General features: G+C 43.4%; 1 protein-coding gene across 2 annotated transcripts in view; it reads right to left on the bottom strand.

Annotated features, from left to right (window-relative positions):
* Positions 1–1,111: 1,111 nt before the first annotated feature.
* LTN1 (listerin E3 ubiquitin protein ligase 1) overlaps positions 1,112–19,435 on the bottom strand; it is a 34,713-nt gene continuing 16,389 nt past the window's right edge. For both annotated transcript variants that reach the window (XM_088667975.1, XM_035116569.3), the window contains exons 17-30: positions 18,214–18,373; positions 17,877–17,981; positions 13,844–13,986; positions 13,280–13,415; positions 12,807–12,948; positions 8,738–8,951; positions 7,787–8,024; positions 7,020–7,094; positions 5,977–6,163; positions 5,107–5,278; positions 4,770–4,990; positions 3,294–3,488; positions 2,292–2,459; positions 1,112–1,305 (exon numbers count right to left, since the gene is read on the bottom strand). In XM_088667975.1, coding sequence (XP_088524101.1) covers positions 1,243–1,305; positions 2,292–2,459; positions 3,294–3,488; positions 4,770–4,990; positions 5,107–5,278; positions 5,977–6,163; positions 7,020–7,094; positions 7,787–8,024; positions 8,738–8,951; positions 12,807–12,948; positions 13,280–13,415; positions 13,844–13,986; positions 17,877–17,981; positions 18,214–18,373 — 2,219 coding nt within the window. In that variant the 3' untranslated portion in view covers positions 1,112–1,242. The remainder of the gene's footprint in view (positions 1,306–2,291; positions 2,460–3,293; positions 3,489–4,769; positions 4,991–5,106; positions 5,279–5,976; positions 6,164–7,019; positions 7,095–7,786; positions 8,025–8,737; positions 8,952–12,806; positions 12,949–13,279; positions 13,416–13,843; positions 13,987–17,876; positions 17,982–18,213; positions 18,374–19,435) is intronic.

The following is a 19,435-nucleotide window of genomic DNA, read 5'->3' as shown; positions in this document are numbered from 1 at the left end:
CCGGGTCGGCACCCAGCAGCGCTGCACGAAGCACCGGGGGACTGGCGGCGGGGAAGGCAGGCGCTTGCTCTATTGCCTGCCTGCATTCCCCACTGCCTGTCACACGAAGATCGGCGGGCGCCGCTTGCCGGGGTTTGTCAACCCCGGCAAACAGCGCCCGCCGATCTTCGGCTGTCCCCCGATGCGCTACGGCTCGGGGAAGCAGGCAGGGAGACGCAACAGCCCGCAGCTTCCCGGGCTGTTGCGTCTCCCTGCCTGCTTCCCCAAACTAAAGCGCGCGGGGGACAGAGCCGAATTGCGGCGCGGGGGGGTGCTTTTCGCCGTTTTCCTTCCCCGAGCTAAGGGGGAGGCAAACGGCAAAAAGCCCCCGCCACGCCGCAATTCGGCTCCGGGACTGGCTTGGCGGTGGCGGGAAGAAGGGGAGGAATTCCTCCCCTTCTTCCCGCCACCGCCAAGCCAGTCCGCAGTGGGGGCTTTTCGCCGTTTGCCTTCCCCCCAGGGGGAGGCAAACGGCGAAAAAAACCGCCGCGCCATACTTTGGCTCGGAGACTGGCTTGGCGGCGGCGGGAAGAAGGGGAGGAATTCCTCCTCTTCTTCCCGCCGCCGCCAAGCCAGTCCCCGAGCCGAAGTGCAGCGCGGCGGGTGCTTTTCGCCGTTTGCCTCCCCCTTCACTCCGGGAAGTCAAACAGCGAAAAGCCCCCACCGTGCCGCACTTCAGCTTGGGGACTGGCTTGGCGGCGGTGGGAAAAAGAGGAGGAATTCCTCCTCTTCTTCCCGCCGCCGCCAAGCCAAAGCCGGCTTCCCTCAGCGCCCGCTGCCGCTTCGGCCGAGGAAGCGCCATCCCATGCCGGAGGTGCGCGGCAAGGCTGCCGGGGGGAGCGCTTCTTTCCCCCGCCGCCTCGCCGCGCACCTCCAGCATGAGACTGGGCTTCGGAGCGGCGGTTGGCGGAGCGGCGGTTGGCCGTTGTCCCTCCGTCCAATCCCTGTGTCTCTGGGGTACATGCGCAGTACCCCAGGGACACACGGGACAACTGGACGCAGGGACAACTTGGACATTATTATATAGGATAGCAATAATAAATAATTATTAATATAAAAAAACCATATACAATTTGTTTGTTACCCTGATCAAACAACTTAAGATTTTTATTTGTAAATCAAGCTAAAATTAGTGTTTCACAGCTAAATCCAACTGTGGCTGTTGATTTTCTTTGAGAAGTTCATTGAAGCAGAGAAGTCATTTCAGAAGAAGGTCTCCCGACAAAGCGGACAGGTGGACTTGTTACTAGATGTAAACCATTTGTACTGAAAGAATAAAAATAAGAATATTAAAAGCAGATTTGACATACATTTTATATTAAATGTACAGTTGCTAGATGAACAAGTTTTATTTATGTCTTAAATATTGAGTAACTATCACATGTGTAACTTCTGTGAAATTAAAATGAAAGCTATTTCTGAAGCCCATTATTCAATGAGGTTTTTTGCCCATTTGGGTGCTTAAGGACTTAATTGTCCTATTCTAAGGCTTACTACCATGGGCAGATAGCTTTCCTGTATGAGCATACTACACTAAGTTTTCAAGAATGTCAGCTGCATAATTAGTTTACAATGCAGTATGGAAGTAAGTTACGTTTTCTTAAGGGAAAGACTTGCTACTCATTACAAGAGGATTTATCCTCTCAATTTTACTAAAACTCAGCTACTGTTTTGTGGATTTGACTCATAGCTGCCAAGTTCTCCCTTTTTTAAGGGAAATTCCCTTATGCTGAATAGGCTTCCTCGTGAGAAAAGGGAAAACTTGGCAGCTATGATTTGACTACTCCTAAAGCCACTGAAGCTTTTGGTTTCTTATTTGAAACTTGGTTCAGAATTTGTCTATTCCAAACTTAAAAATGGAAAGTAATGCTAGTGGTCAACAAAAGAGGTTTAAAGACAGTCTCTTTAAAGACGGCAAATCTTAAAAAATGTAGTATAAAAACTGACAACTGGGAAACACTGGCCTGCGAGCGGTCCAGTTGGAGAACAGCCTTTATCAAAGATGTCATGGGCTTTGAAGACACTCGATCTCAGGACGCAATGGAGAAACGTGCTAAGAGGAAGGCACGCTTGGCAAATCCACACCGTGATCAACTCCGCCTAGAAACCAATGTCCCCACTGTGGAAGGACGTGGATCCAGAATTGGCCTCCACAGTCACTTACAGACCCATTGTTAAAACCGTGTTTATGGAAGACAATCTTACTCGGCTACGAGTGATCGCCAAAGAAGAAGAAGATTCCAGGTACTTACCAGACAGGCTGAATGGAACTTTTTCTTGCATGTTCTGCAAGCTTTTTTAGGAAGAGAGTAGTTAGATCCATGTATGACTGAGAAACAGATCATACAGTCTTCGACACCCTCAAAGCGTTTATCCACATTGTTTTTCCATAATGCTAAGCCTTCCATTATACTTCCGTTCTAAAAGAAAATAAGTCGTCTCAGGAATCAATAATGCATTATTTCAAGTTTGTCCTTTGAGTATTTCACTTCTCATACTAGTTCACAGTCCTTTCAACTATTTTACAAGGAAGTTTTACCATATCGTGAAAGTTTTTTTTAAAGCATAGCGTCCCACCATTAATGCTGTCTACTACAAAATACAGTGGTACCTCGACTTACAAAGACAATCTGTTCCGCAGCGCTCTTCGTAAGTCAAGGTCTTCGGTTGTCAAAGCGCAATTTTGCACTTCTACGCAGACACAGAACACGCACGCGGTAAAAAGACTTCCGGGTTTGCCGACTTCGGAAGTCGAGTCATTCGGATGTCGAGGTACCACTGTAAAGTACTCCACTGTATCTGGTGACCATTTAGTTCTGTTGCTATAGTTTTAGCAAGAGTTGTTTTCCATAGATCAGAATCTGCCAAGCATACATTTTACTTAATAGCTATACTACACAACTCACTCTCTTCTAAAAAAAAGAACAGGAATTTTGACTGAAGCACCTGCCATTTTAATAGCAAGGGCTATTTGGTAGTGCAGATCTGACTGGATCCATGCTTGGAAAGTACTTCTCTCTCCCTGCTCAGTTAGGGACTGGACTTGCGAGTGCAAATTCAGGAGAAGGCAATTTCGGCACCCATGCAGATAGCATTCAGACTGCAGGTTATATTGAGCTAGACAGAATGGAGCTGTCCAATGGTGAGAAGCTGCCATGCTATTCTGCACCCACCTGCTGTTCAGAGCAGACCTAACCTGTGGATAAATACATGGCAAGGACTGAACCATCATGCTACTTTTAAGTAACACAAACCTGATGAGTGAGATATGTGCTCAACTGTAGCATCCAATTGCGCCATTGCTGCACTGCTACACCAACTCTCTTTCCACTCTCAACAGTTATGGAACCCAGGGGGTAATTTGGAGGAAGCTGTATTATCAGTTCAATGAATATATCATCAACTGAGTAGGTAGCAATGACTTCTCGCGTAGCAGATCGAGCTTTTACCTATGGAAAAACAAATCCATAGCAGGCAGAATACTTGTCAAAAAGGCATATAGCAGATAATTTGGAATGCACCTCAAATATATACATTTGTAAAGTTTACTTGCAATACACTTCTATTCCTCCCCCCACTGAAATATGCGCAACATTTTTAACTAGCCAGAACAGAGACACTGAAAATGGCTGTTTATAGAAGAGATCTGCCCCGGAAACGACAGGACAGTATCTGCAACATTTATGAGCACAAATATATTTGATCTTTTTTTCTATATAATAAGCAGAAGCAATCCTGGAATAGTCCTGTGTGCTACCACAAATATCATGAGGCATTTCCAAACATTAATTTGTTCAGGGATTGATATTAATGGCAGTATCTGCAGGGACCCAGGTGGCGCTGTGGTTAAACCACTGAGCCTAGGGCTTGCTGATCAGAAGGTCGGCGGTTCGAATCCCTGTGGCGGGGTGAGCTCCTGTTGCTTGGTCCCAGCTCCTGCCAACCTAGCAGTTAGAAAGCACGTCAAAATGCAAGTAGATAAATAGGAACCGCTACAGCGGGAAGGTAAACGGCGTTTCCATGTGCTGCTCTGGTTTGCCAGAAGCGGCTTTGTCATGCTGGCCACATGACCTGGAAGCTATACGCCGGCTCCCTCGGCCAATAATGCGAGATGAGCACCGCAACCCCAGAGTCGGCCACGACTGGACCTAATGGTCAGGGGTCCCTTTACCTTTAATCTCATACAATCTCTAAATACTTTATAGCAGGGGTGGGCAGCTCCCAAGAGACTGTGATCTACTCACAAAGTTAAAGACTGACAGTGATCTACCCCCCTTTTGGGGATTCAGGTCAAAGTTTTTGAGCTTTTTTTAAGGTAATAAAGCCCTGTTATGTGGGGTTCAGGTCAAATTGTTGAACTTTTAGGGAGGAGGGAAGGCCCATTTTTAGGGGGTGAAGGGCCAAAATGTTGAGCTTTTAAAGGGGAGCCAGAGTTGTTCAGCTTCTTTGGGGGGAGCCACTGATCTACCAGTGATCTACCACAGATGTCCAGTGATCTACCGGTAGATCACGATCTACCTGTTGGATGTGCCTGCTTTATAGAATCATACATAGACTGCAGATGATCAGAACCCTAATTCAGAGCACTATATATGCACAAACCTGTTTTCCAGAAACAACATTAGATAAAAGTGTGTGCTTCTGATTGAACACTCGATGGTAATTTACTTTCTACAGTATCAGACCTGTCAAAGAATGAAATAAATTTATGTAGATAAGATCATACTAACCATCATTCCATTAAACAACTGTGTACTGGTCTGCACTGAAGATATTTCTTGTAAAGAAAGTACACTGCTGACATATTTGCTTGTAAATTTATCTACAGTGTTGAAGACTCGTTTCTCGCAGCTATTCCACCAAAGACGAACCATGGCTGGCAAATCTTTTAATGTCATACAGTAAACAGAACATGCCAAATGCGGGATGTGGGAAGACAGCAATGAGGTGTCTGGATAACAAATGGGGGAAGTGGTTTGTAAATAAGAACAGTTCAATATCTCCACAGTTGTTTCATACAATGAAAGAAATTCAATGTCAATGAAAGCTAAAACTATTTGGACTGACCTTTGATGTCTAAGTCAAGCTCTTCCGTAAAGTACGTTTTTACATCCTTACTTGGGAGTTCAGCTGTTGATCCTGGAAAGGCTGGGTTTTCTGGCATAAGCCTGAACAGGTGATACAATAGTTTATTCAAACTCTTAGTTCTTCGGAGGTATTGTGAATAAAGAGCTCGCAGCTGGTGGTGAAACCATATAAAAATTATTCCCAATAAAATCTGTTCTCAGAAGCATTAAACTGAAGGAATGTATACAATGAGAGTAATGAAAAGGCTTAGTGGGATTCACAGCAGATTAGACAAGACTGTTTTTATATAAAGCCTTAATACACACTTGCAAGGAAATTAATGGTAATGCAGTTCAAACAATTTTTAAAAAATAGGATACAACATCACAAATACGTATTTCTATGGAGCAATTTAGCAACGTACTCATGTTGCTAAGATTGCCTTGGGTTTCAAGTTGCCAGGTATGAAACATACCCTATGCGCTTCCAAGTCTTTCCTTCTCGCAGCCAGATGCTACAAGACAATATCATTTATCCAAACTGGCATGAGAACGACCATAACCCTTGTTCATATATATGAAAGTACTTTTTCCTCACTGGCAAAAATGACTTGGGAATACTGGTAAAATGGATAGTGGGACACCATATGGCTGCTATTTTGAAGCTCCCAAGTTCTGGGCAAAAGGATTTGAAATGTTTTCATTTGTACCAATGATGGTTTTCAAGCAAAAGGCTTGATTATTTCCTACTGCTGTGGATTAGGAATAACTGGACACAACTGAATTCATTTGTCAGTAGAAGGATGTGGAGAAGTACATGGGTATATGTGTGTCACAGGGTGAGGAGATAAAGATAAAACCTTTTATTCACCTGAGAAGATGCTGCCTTGAAGAAAGTTAGTATTAATTTCCAGGTGAGGAGGTATCCTAAAACAAGGCAAAACTCATCACTTAGTGGTTGAATAACTGCAAACTCTCCAACCGGAATGCCTTCTAGGATGTTTTCCAGTAACTCCTCCTGAGTGGCAAGCACAGTCATAAGAGCTGCTGGTGGGGACCTAAAGTAAGGGCAGGAAAGGTGATAATTTTTACACTCAGACCAGTTTCCATTGTACCAAGCATGTAAGCACATTAAACAATGCCATGTTATCTCAAGCACCTCAATGGAGGACTTTTTCTCCAGGAGAATTTCATTTCATTTTCGTTTCCTTGATGTCAACACCTAGAATGTGCTACCAAAAGGCGACAAAGAACTTCTTCCAGGTCTAAATATATGACTTGGAACTTAAACCAGCCCTACTGAATAAGCCCAGAGCAAGGAGCAAAAAGATCTATACAGACATCAAACAATTGGCTACTCCCAAGGCAGAATCACTGCTTAAAATTGTGAATGTGTTACCCAGTTTAAAGGCTAGTTTGCCCTACTTGGAACGCCATAATACTACCCACCCAGGATTGGAGGCCTGTGAGTCCTGAACACAGAGGTTCAATGGCAGGAGACAGTTATCGCCCTCAGATAGTGTTTGTAGGCTTCCCATAGGCATCTTGTTGGCCATTATGAGAGGTGGGATGCTGGACCAGATGAGACTATGGTCTGATCCAACAAGGTTCTTATGCCCCTAAATGTGAAGACATCAGGAAGAAGAGAACACACAGAGAACATTTCTACTCTTTCCCAGTTCTTTGGGGGGTGTACCTTCTGCAACTATGTGACAGCTCCTGAGGGGTGTGTGTGTGTGTGTGTGTGTGTGTGTGTGTGTGTGTGTGTGTACATACACAAACACAATACTGAAGGATCACAGGTGCATCTTCCCACTTAAGCCTTGAAAGTCCAAGTCTGGCAAGTGGTTGAAACATTTTAACGTTCTACTATGATAGTTGCTTTGTTCATTATATAAATAAAATGAAACGTACAATGATAGCTCCTCCTCTTCATCACCATAGGATTTGAGATCCTCGTCGTCAAATTTAGGCAAGTCAGACATTAACCTGGGATTTAGAAAAATTAAAAAAAAACAAAGTGATTTTATCCATATTTTTAAGGCCCAGCATTATCTGTTCTGAAAAGGATTTAAATATTGGATATTACTAGCAAGTAAGCACACCATTATGTATTGGAAACATCCTTTTACAGAGGTGCTACAAAGAAATAGCTTGCATCATTACCCTCATCCTCAATATTAACCCTTATTCTATTTAGTGCCTGACAAAATAAATATAAGGGACACAATAGTTCAAAACTGGAGAAGATGGAAGAGCAGGGGGGTGAAAGAGACTCTCCATTCATCCCTTTGCTCTCCCTCATCCTCTATGCCCCCTTGGTAAGTCTCTTTATTTAGAATCAGTAATCTAGCAGATGCTCACAGGACAATAGTGGTCACCAATTCCTCTGAGAGGAGGCCAATACCATTTAGTGTAGGAGCTCCTGGTGGATTTGATGTGGAAACAGTAGTCAATCAGTGTGCCTTTCATCTTCAAGGCAGACCTAGAAATCAAGAAGCCCTACATAGGCTCCGGGTTGGAAAGACTGAACCTTTCAAACTAATGTGATCACCTTGAACTAAGCCCAGTAATGAACTGGCAATTGGTTATGTTACGGTAGTATGTTCCCTGGTCTATTTCTAAATACATATTCTATGCTATAACAAGATCAAAGTGTATGTGTGGAGGGGATAACTTACTTATTTAATATGTGGTAGACTGTGATTTGAACAGGTCTAGCTCTGAAGAGCAGCATTGGAGAAAAAGTATTTAACAAGGTTTGTAGTTTATCAGGGAGATTTGTCTTCTGGCCAGCAACAAATTTGGCAGGAAGTTTGTGGTTCAATAGCTGATCCTTTGAAATGTACATTAAAGCTTTCCCCAAAGATTTCAACATGAAATTCTGAAATGATGTTTCCATTGCATCTTTTTCTTTTCCTGTTCAGGCAAGAGAATTCACAATTTTAATTCATCTTAGCAAGTTTACATTATAGAATTATTAGTTCTCCTCCTGGAAAACTATTTAAAAATGTAACATACAAATGTGATATTGTACTCCAAAGGACTCCTCTGATTTACTGACAACTCATCTTGATTTGCACGCATAAAGCTTATGTAGTACAGTAGTTAGACTACATTTGGTCTTAACTGAGCATTCATCCTGATTTCCTTGTTAACATCTTTCCATTAATAATTTGTTCATCCCATACTGTTCAGTATTTTTCCCATTCAATTTCCTAACCACAAAAAAATCCATTAAAAATTTGATTCCTCGTGATAGAATGTTTTAATCTACTTTAACTGTGTAAACCTAAATTTCAAGTATGCCCTTGAATCCCTCCAGAAAAACAGTGACAGTCTGGAAGCACCCAGCACACTAAATTTACATACTTTCCTGAATGGATTGCAAAAAGTGAAGTATTTCCAGAGCACTGCTGAAAGTCTCATTATTATTTTTATCAATGAGCTTAACAGCCTAACCAGGTAAATAGACCACCACAGTATACAAACAGAACAGTGTTGGACACTGAAAGGCCCTGTATTTCTAAGACTGTTAGATAAAACTGCAATCTTAAGATGCAGTAAAGCAGAGTGTCCAAAATATTAGTCAGTTACTTTTCCATAGTATACTTATCATTTGCCAGACTTACTTGTAATTTTTACCAGCAAAGATAAAAGTAAACTATGAATGCCTTCAGAAAAGAATTCCTGCCATTCAGCCATGAGGTTTGGTGGAAGTTTTTCATTGATTTCAGGAGTTGCTGCCTGGAAAAAAGCACTCGAGGCAGCACTCAAGTCGCAGCTGACACAGGCAAACACTTGCACAAGGGCAACAGGAAAGACTGCCTGGCTGTCACTTGTTGTCTGGAAAAGAAAGAAGAACACTAACTTGGGCTCTATTTTTCCTTTTTTTAAAAAAACAAACCTGAGGGATTTTAATAACACCCATTCAAAGAATAATTTTAATCTAAATTAATCTAAAAGTTACACATTTTCTTAAATAATAATAATAATAATAATAATAATAATAATAATAATAATAATAATTTATTTATACCCCGCCCATCTGGCTGGGTTCCCCCAGCCACTCTGGGCGGCTTCCAACAAAATATTAAAATACAGAAATCCATCAAACATTAAAAGCTTCCCTAAACAGGGCTGCCTTGAGATGCCTTCTAAAGGTCTGGTAATTGTTATTCTCTTTGACCTCTGGTGGGAGGGCATTCCACAGGGTGGCTGCCACTACCGAGAAGGCCCTCTGCCTGGTTCCCCGTAGCTTTGCTTCTTGCAGTGAGGGAACCGCCAGAAGGCCCTCGGCGCTGGACCTCAGTGACCAGGCAGAACGATGGGGGTGGAGACGCTCCTCCAGGTATACAGGACCGAGGCTGTTTAGGGCTTTAAAGGTCAGCACCAACACTTTGAATTGTGCTCGGAAACGTACTGGGAGCCAATGTAGGTCTTTCAGGACCGGTGTTATGTGGTCTCGGCGGCCGCTCCCAGTCACCAGTCTAGCTGCCGCATTCTGGGTTAGTTGTAGTTTCTGGGTCACCTTCAAAGGTAGCCCCACATACAGCGCATTGCAGTAGTCCAAGCGAGAGATAACTAGAGCATGCACCACTCTGGCAAGACAGTCCGCAGGCAGGTAGGGTCTCAGCCTGCATACCAGATGGAGCTGGTAGACAGCTGCCCTGGACACAGAATTGACCTGCGCCTCCATGGACAGCTGTGAGTCCAAAATGACTCCCAGGCTGCGCACCTGGTCCTTCAGGGGCACAGATACCCCATTCAGGACCAGGGAGTCCTTCACACCCTTCTATAACAAATCAAAGCAATTTCTTTTTTTCTTTTTTTTCTTTTTTTAAACATACTTTTTATTAATTTTACAGAATACAAAAAAAACAAAAAAACGGTACATACATAAACACCTTTTCCACCTCCTTCCTACCCACCCACATGGGTCCTCCCCTGCCACAGAAGTATCCCATGTATGTGAACAGTCAGAGATGTTCCATTTTATGCTTGGATTTCTGTCCTCCTCCCCCTCCCCTGACCCCAAAGCCCCCCCCCTGCCACCAGGGAGCTCCAGCAAACCAGGGCAGTACGCAGGAGGCCATCCATCCAACCATCTATTGTCATACCAAAAAAAAAAAAAGAAAAATAGAAATAGGAAAAAAGAAAAAAAAGGGCAAAAAAAGAGAAAAAAACAATACAAAACAGAAAAATTTTTCTTACATTCATGATTTTAAAACCATATTTTGTGGGCTTCCCCTCCCCCCCTTCCCCGGTTTCCATCCCTTTTTTATCATCTGCAACAGTTTCTTACTTTATAGAAATACACCTTTGTATCTTATACAACTTCAAATCACTGAAAAATCAAACTCCCATTTTATCTTCCCGTGCCTAATTTTTTCTCCCTCTATAAGCCTCCATATTTTCACATTTTCCAAAATCCATTCACTTTTAAAACTATAACTATTCTCAATTTAACCTTACATCCCCGATTACCGGCTCCACCCCCCCAATCCAGCAAATTCCATAATCAGCAGACCAGTTATAAACCTGTTAATCCATCCATGTAATCACAACATCACTTTCCCTTCACCCCACCCCCTGTTTACAGTCTTTTGCCATCCAGGCCACCATACAGGGCCCCTGAATTTCTTCTCTTCTCTGCATATTTTTCCTTCTTCCCTGTGGGCGTTCTGGAGTTCCAATAATACCAATCGTGCCCCCCTCAAAAGCGGGGCATTCCATCCAACTTTTTGTAGAGTAAAGTCATCATTTTTTCCGTGGTGTGCTTCATTTTGTGTTGAATCATCACAGTCCTCATCTTCATCTTTTCCTTCCAAATCACAGTCATCATCATTGTCATTCTCACATTCATCTTTTTCAGTGTCAAAAGCTTCATCTCCTAAAAAATCATATTCTGCCATCACCATCTGAAATTTTTTCTGTAACTCTTGCCGTCGTGTCTCCTCTTGACATAACTCTATTCTTGTTTCCCACATTAAGGTCAAAACAGACCGCTGGAACTCAGGGGAACACTTTTTTGTTGACATAATTCAATCCTGCCAAGGTCAAAACTTGTCACGTGGGGTGGAATATGATCACAGTTTATTTTCTCGACTCCATTTTAACAAGCTGGCTGCATTCTTCAAGTCTTATTAACAATAAAGTTCGAACTCACATTTCACAAACATTTAAACCAGAAAAGAAATTCCACAAAGTCCAGAAATACAAAATGAAATAAAAATTGACTCATAAATCCTGATCAACTCACTGGGTTGCCTGGGCTGCCGGCTCCCGAGGAAAAGAAAGATTTTTCTCAGTCTTTACCTTTTGCTGCAGGGCAGTCATAAACCACAGTCTCTCTCCCCTTCTCACCCTGCATCAAAGGGGAGATTCTCTTTGATGCCTTTGAGGGATCCTTTGAATTGTAAATCTTCTGTTTATGGCTTCGGGTTTCTATTTACTGTCTCTTTTGTTGCCGTGGGGGGGGTGGCTTCCTCTTTTCTCCCCTCTCTCCCAGATCCAAATTGTTTTATAATCCAAATCGTGAGGTTACTTACAATCTTTTCCAATCGTTTTATTTTCGGAAGAATCCAGCGCTCTCCGCCTTCGGCTTGAAGCTTCTCCCTGCTAGAATAACGTTGCCGCTCAAAATGGCCCCCGCGACTTCTACCCTCCTCGCTCCGGAGCTCTTATTAGAGCTAACCGAAGAGTTGGGGAGTCCGGATTTGGGCTATGCCGAGCAAGTTGCCCCCGGGACGCCCTTCCCGAGGTTCTAAGGGGCGCAGCGTCGCTCTCGCTGCCCTCCCCACTCCTAGCAGGGACGGGCCGTCTCGGAGACGAGACGAGACCCCGCCGATCGGCGCTGGCGCTGAACCCGGAAGCCGTCCAAAGCAATTTCTTTAAGTATGAAAATAGGTTCCAATAGTCTTTTTTCTTTCTCTAATGATCCTGAGAACAGCAGGATCTCTCTGTTGGTGAGTATAAGACTCTTAATCTCAGGGTCATGGGTTCGAGCCCCACATTGGGCAGAAGGATTCCTCCACTGTAGGGGGTGGGACCCTCATGGTTCCTTCTTCCAACTCTATAATCCTATGATTCTATGTTCTATATTTCTTTTTTTACCCTCATTTTGACATCATTCTTGTTCCATATCTCTTTGTACAAGGTCAGGTGTAACATTTATCAGTTAAGCATATTTTAGCAAAATAAACTATCAGTTATGTTTTGTTGAACATGTTGTGGAACTGGTGCACGGGACTAGATTGAGCTCAGGTAATCTTAAATGTGTTCTGAAAATTTTGCTTCATAAAAGTTCAAAACATTTATTGTAGCCAATTCTACAGTATCACCATACAATACAGTGGTACCTCAGTTTAAGTACACATTTGGTTCCAGAAGTCTGTACTTAACCTGAAGCATACGTAACCTGAAGCGAACTTTCCCACTAAAAGTAATGGAAAGTGGATTAATCCATTCCAGACAGGTCCGCGGAGAACTTAAACTGAAAGTACTCAAACCGAAGCATACTTAAACCGAGGTATGACTGTAATATTACTTAAGTTTACATGACAGGCCGTTGCTGCTTATTTTAGATTTCTCAAAGGAAGGAGCTGCCACCCAGTGGATTCACAAAGAAAAATATCTGCATTCTCAAGACTTCATGCAGAGGCCTTAATATCATTCCCTACATTTAAGTTTGCTTCTTACCTCTAACCAGGCCAGCATGGAACACATGACAAAATCCCACTCACTCTCCAGCAAAGAGGAAGGATCATTCAGCAACAAAGAAATAAACCGGATCATCTCTATGTTCAAGCCAAGCACCTGTGGGCTTCCTTCCCGTAGATTGCTTGGGGGCAGGGAGGAAAATTACAAAAATGAAAATTAATCAGGCAATACTTTGTAAAGTATTTTTTTCAATATTTGTGAACACTGCAGAAAGCAAAGAGGGATTTCCCCTTCTCTCACACACAGGAGGAATACCTCTGCTAAGATAATGCCTATTAAGACAAAGGGAGATCCTCTAAAAAGGAAAGTATGCTTCTTGCTTCAGAAATATTGTTTACACTTACACAAATTCCAAACAGTTATTTCATTGAATTGCAGCCCTCTTATAAATATAAGCATTTCAAGTGTGCAACACAGACCAGTCATAATAAAACTGTAACAAAGCTACCCACCAGCTGAAAAGAAAGCTGTCCTCATAGTCATTTCGCCAGGATATGATGATTTTTAATATTCCAGGCATTAGATCTCCATAATCAATGCTTCCGCATTTCAAGCAGGAATTTAAAATAGCAAGATACCCAAAAGCTCCTAAAACAGAGTCAAATGCTAGATTTAAAATATCACATTAAATGTTATTGAAAACAACAAGAAAAGCAGTAAATTAGAAACAGAACAAGATGTGAACACTGGGGGTTGGATGCAAGATCAGAAAAAGATAAGTAATTCCTAACGTTCAGCTTTTAAAAGGGCATCCATATTCCATTTTCTTCAATCTGTAATAAATCAGAACTTGTCTAAAAGAAACTTAGATTTACCATTTATCTAATGGGTACACTTAATAATATGCACCTTGGAAAAAAGCACTTAATACACTGACTCGTCAAGAGCTTTATCCTCTTTCAATGAAGAGCAGAAGCAATTCTCAAAGGCAAGCAAACATCTAATTAAATTGGTGCATTAAAAATCTGACTCCTACAAGTTAATGAAACATTGGAGATAATATTTAAAGCACTGACCATCAGTACTGTAAAGTCCACTTTCATTGAAGGTCATTAGTTTAGCAGTGCACTGAATGACTAGCTCTTCCTTGTCTTCCTGAAGTAAAAATGGAGACAGATTCTGAAGTGTGTGCAAGTTGCCTTCCGTTAATGGGAAAAACCTGTCCAAGAAAATGACACATCAGCAGACAATCTGGAAATCAGTATGATGTCCACAGATAAAATGCAAAGTCCTTCAGACGGGCCATGAAACAGGAAAAGTTTTGTTGCAGAACTTTATGAAGAAATAGGATTTGCACAACCACAAACCAGGACCCGCAGAGCATTTATTTGAAACAGACAGGACTCTACACCCAAGGGAATTAAAGCATATAGGAACCGGGGGGGGGGGGGGGTCAGGAATGCTAAAGATGTTCCATTTCTGTTTCCCGTGCTATTTAACATCTATTTGAAGTAACCAAGATGATCAGGCTAAAGCAGGCATCCCCAAACTTCGGCCCTCCAGATGTTTTGGACTACAATTCCCATCATCCCTGACCACCGGTCCTCTTAGCTACGGATCATGGGAGTTGTAGGCCAAAACATCTGGAGGGCCGCAGTTTGGGGATGCCTGGGCTAAAGTGTCTAACAGCTCTGTCACTCATCATTTACACCTACTAGGCCTAGGGAAGCTGTAGAAATAGTGAACAGATGTCAGGAGAGAGCATGTAACTCCAACTTTGTACCAGCTGTACTGATTGATTTGGGCCCAGAAGAGCCATGGCAAAGTGCTGGTTACCTTTAAAGCCCTAAATGACTTGGGCTGTCTGAAAGATCGCCTGCTCCCGTATGGCTGTGCCTTAAGATCAGCTATAAAAGCTCTGCTTGCGGAACTGCCAGCAACATCAATAAGGCTGGTGGTTACAGAAGACATGGCATTTTCAGTGCTGTCCCCAACATTATGGAACTCCTTCCCATGGAAAGAGCAGTTGGCTCTCCTGTTGATTGTTTAAAGGCTCTAAATACCTAGCTTTTAAACACACTTTTAAATGATTGATTTGAGGCTGGTCCAGGTTTATGTACAGTACTATAACTTTTCAGCATTTTACTATTGTATTTTCTATTTTATCACTTTACAGGGGCAGGGGGTTATATGGCATTGTTGCTGGGGATGGGGGGGAAATATGGATTTTAAATGTTTTATTATGTGAGCCACCTTAAGGTGTTATGGCCTGAAAGACAGTACAGGCAACTTCCCACTCGCACAAGCGTTGCGTTCCTGGCCACCGCGCATGTCAGCGGGATGCGCATAAGTCTGTTCTGCCCCACTCTACCCCCTTTTGGCATGATATATGTTATAGGTGAATTAATTCCATCTAAATTCAGAGCTATTGCTGTTTATTGTCTATGTTGTTTAGGAATCAGGTGCAGTGAAACATTATTTCCAGCTCATACTCATGTGATACATGTGCTTCTCTTGAAGAGGGGGAAGGTATTTATCATAGAGTGGCTCCAATTTGGAGCAAAGCTTGAAAATCCAAACAGCCTAGTTATATGATCACTAATATAATAATAATAATAATAATAAATTTTTATTTATACCCCGCCCTCCCCAGTCAAAAACCGGGCTCAGGGCGGCTGACACCAACAGAACCACAATAAACATAAAAACAATTAATTAAAATACAGATTAAAATACAGTATTAAAATTTAAAGTGCAGCCTCATTTCAAGTAGGCCATAAGTGGCTGATACCAACAGAACCACAATAAAACATAAAAACAATTAGTTAAAATACAGATTAAAATACAGTATTAAAATTTAAAGTGCAGCCTCATTTCAAGTAGGCCATAAATCCAAGCCATGAGGGAGAAAAACACAGGGGTCAGGCTGAGTCTAACCCAAAGGCCAGGCGGAACAGCTCTGTCTTGCAGGCCCTGCGGAAAGATGACAAATCCCGCAGGGCCCTGGTCTCCTGGGAAAGAGCGTTCCACCAGGTTGGGGCCAGTACTGAAAAGGCCCTGGCTCTAGTAGAGGCCAATCTAGCCATCTTATGACTCGGGATCTCCAGAATATTATTGTTTGTGGACCTTAAGGTCCTCCGCGGGGCATACCAGGAGAGGCGGTCCCGTAGGTACGAGGGTCCCAAGTCGCATAGGGCTTTAAAGGTCAAAACCAGCACCTTAAACCTGATCCTGTACTCCACCGGGAGCCAGTGCAGCTGGTAAAGCACTGGATGAATGTGATCCCGCGGCCGGGACCCTGTAAGGAGCCTCGCCGCGGCATTCTGCACCCGCTGGAGTTTCTGGGTCAGCTTTAAGGGCAACCCTGCGTAGAGCGAGTTACAATAGTCAAGCCTGGAGGTGATCGTCGCATGGATCACTGTGGCCAGATCGGGGCGAGAGAGGTAAGGGACCAACTGCTTGATGCGGCGGAGATGGAAAAATGCCACCTTTGCTGTGGATGCAACCTGCGCCTCCATGGAAAGGGAGGCGTCAAAGGTTACACCCAAACTCTTGACAGAAGGCGCTGGTACCAATTGAGCCCCTGCAAAAGATGGGAGTTGGCCCCCCAACCCCATGTCGCCCCGACCTAGCCAGAGGACCTCTGTCTTCGAAGGATTTAACTTCAGTCGGCTCCCACGTAGCCATCCAGCCACAGCTTCCAAGCACCTGGTGAGTGTGTCCGGGGCCCAGGCAGGGCAGCCGTCCATCAACAGATAGATCTGGGTGTCATCAGCATATTGATGACAACCCAGCCCAAAACTCCGGACAATCTGGGCAAGGGGGCGCATAAAGATATTAAAAAGCATTGGGGAAAGGATTGCGCCTTGCGGGACTCCACACACCAAGGGGTGCCGCGGCGACAACTCCCTCCCTAGCGCCACTCTCTGTCCCCGACCTGAGATGAAGGAACGCAGCCATTGTTGGACTGTGCCCTGAATCCCCACGTCGGCAAGGCGGTGGTCTAAAAGGTCATGATCGACCATATCGAAGGCTGCTGACAGGTCTAAAAGAATCAGCAGTCCCGACCCACCTCGATCCAGCTGTCTACGGAGATCATCTGTTAAGGCTACCAGAGCTGTCTCGGTCCCATGACCAGGGCGAAAGCCGGACTGAAATGGATCTAGAGCCGATGTTTCATCCAGAAACCTACCAAGCTGTTCGGCAACCACTCTCTCAATTATCTTACCCAGGTACGGAAGATTCGAAACCGGGCGATAATTGGATAGATCTAAAGGATCTAGAGATGTTTTCTTTAAGAGTGGACGCACCACTGCCTCCTTCAACTCCTCTGGGAAAGTCCCTGTGCCCAGGGACAAGTTGATGATCTCACCCAGGGGGGCCCGTACCTCATCTGGACACGCTCTAATCAGCCAAGACGGGCACGGGTCCAGGGAGCAAGTGGTGGGCCTTCCAGCCCGGAGGAATCTGTCTACATCGGCAGGGAGTATCTGATCGAATTGGTCCAATACTGAACTCGAAGACAGTCGAGGGGCCTCCAGTTCCGTTATTGTATCCAAATTGGCAGGGAGGTCACGGCGGAGTGTCAAGACTTTCTCCGCAAAAAAGCTCGCAAATGCCTCACAGCTATGGGTCAAATTCGTATTTAAATTTGGCTGTTCCTCTAGGGTTGTTAAAGACCTGATTATTCTAAAAAGTTGTGCTGGGCGAGAGCTAGCGGATGCAATGGAAGCTGAGAAGTAGGACTTTTTTGCAGCTTTCACCGCCATCTCATAGGCTTTCATAAGTTTCCTGTAAGATGTTCTTGAGGCTCCGTCGTGAGCACGCCGCCATACTCGCTCTAGCCGTCTAAGGTCCCGCTTCATTTTCCGAAGCTCCTCGGTAAACCAAGGGGCCCGGTTTCGGCGGGGTCGCAGAGGGCGCTTAGGTGCGATATGCACTTTTATCACTGCCATCTGATTTTGGACCAGAGCAGTGCTGGTCACATCCTCTCTCTTTATAACGTGAGACACAATGTGGGCCTTTCCTCCCATTTCCTACTATAATCAATGGGGCAGCAGCAGTAGGTGTGATCACAGTCTAAGAAAAACTACAAGCCTACTATCATACCTTTCTGATGTACCGAATAGTCCTTTTATCTCACAGGATGCAATAGTCTCAGTTTTTATCAATTTAGCCATGGTTAAGGCCCAAAGTCGTCCGCAGTCTTTTGATCTATGGAATAATAAAGGTTCTATGAATGACCTGGTTTATTTAAAGACAAATGTTCATTTTTATTAATTCTTGATGTGAATAATTCACAAGGAGACAACCTTCAGATTAGATAACAAAAGTGATACCTGAACAGGAAGAACTGGGACATTTGTTGCTTTCTAATGAAAGCTGTTTGAGAAACAATTGTTTGTTTTTTGAGAAACAATAATTTCAAAAGTAAAAAAAAACCTACCTATTGAATAATATTCTTAATAGGCCATTTGTATTACTGAGTATGCGTAATTTTTCACATGAAATATTCATTACTTGCAGGTGGTGAAGGAATTCAGTAAGAAGGCTGGGTGGGTTTGCTAGTTCTTCAATCCACTGTAAGGCATACAGCTGTTCTGCGACTAGAATAACAACAACAGAACAATATCTGAATAGTATAATCCAGCAAATGAATTCATTGGTAACCTTGTAATGGTTATTAAACATATAATTGAACATGGTAAAATGTATACTGCAACAATCACCAGAGGAAGCTGTTTATATAATGTACGAAGTCCTTTTAATATACATGTTTCAAATTTCTAACTATTATCCCATAAATCAACTACAATCTCATTTTACAGATAGGTAAACTGAAGCTCAAAGAAGGGGGTATATGTGTTTGTCACCTCATTCTAAATCAGGCTACACAATAGACTGTGCAGGGCAGGAGTTCCTTGTTCATATAAGAACTTTTATGACACTGAAAGCTTTCACACACAAGGTATTTCCTATTCATTTCAAAAGAGGAGACGTCTCCATGTACACAAAAAGGTTTCTGCCCTACAATTAAAATAAATAGGGACGCCTGTGCATGTGGGAGTTCTGTGCAATAAACCACAGTGGCCTGTTTCATGTGCCACTATAAACCATAGTTAAGTTTAACTGTGGTTTAAAGCAGGGGTGGGGAACCATTGGCTCTCCAGATGTTGCTGAACAACTCCTTCCAGCAGCCCCAGCAAGCATGACCTATGACCAGGGATAATGGGTGTTTTACTTTACCAAGATCTTAAGGAGCGAAATGTTCCCCATATCTAGTTTAAAGGCAAACACACAGCATGCACAGAGCAAAAATTATGGCTGCTTCACTCCTTCTCTGCTCCTACTGTTGACACTACTGCCAGCAGCTAAGGCATGGTTTGGTTTAAAGTTGTATTTGAACCTCTGCTCATTGTCTGCCTTTTTCCATACAAACCTCAAGTTGTAATCAAGCTTTGTTCTGGCCTTACCAGTTGTGGCTTGTTTGAGGGAGACAAACAATGAGTCTGGGAAACAATGAACATAATGCTAAGACAAACCACAGCTTAGCTCCTGGCAGCAGCAAGAGGGAGGAGCTATGCTGCTGTGATTTTCAACCCATACACCAGCACACAGCACATTCACTTTTAAACCAACTGTGATTTCAAGTTATGAACACACAAGCC

The sequence above is a fragment of the Zootoca vivipara genome, chromosome 4 (assembly GCF_965207765.1).
Source record: "Zootoca vivipara chromosome 4, rZooViv2.hap1.1, whole genome shotgun sequence".
In the NCBI taxonomy this organism is placed as follows: domain Eukaryota; kingdom Metazoa; phylum Chordata; class Lepidosauria; order Squamata; family Lacertidae; genus Zootoca; species Zootoca vivipara.
Note: the sequence above shows the minus strand (reverse complement) of the source record. Positions and strands in the feature narration are given on the sequence as shown.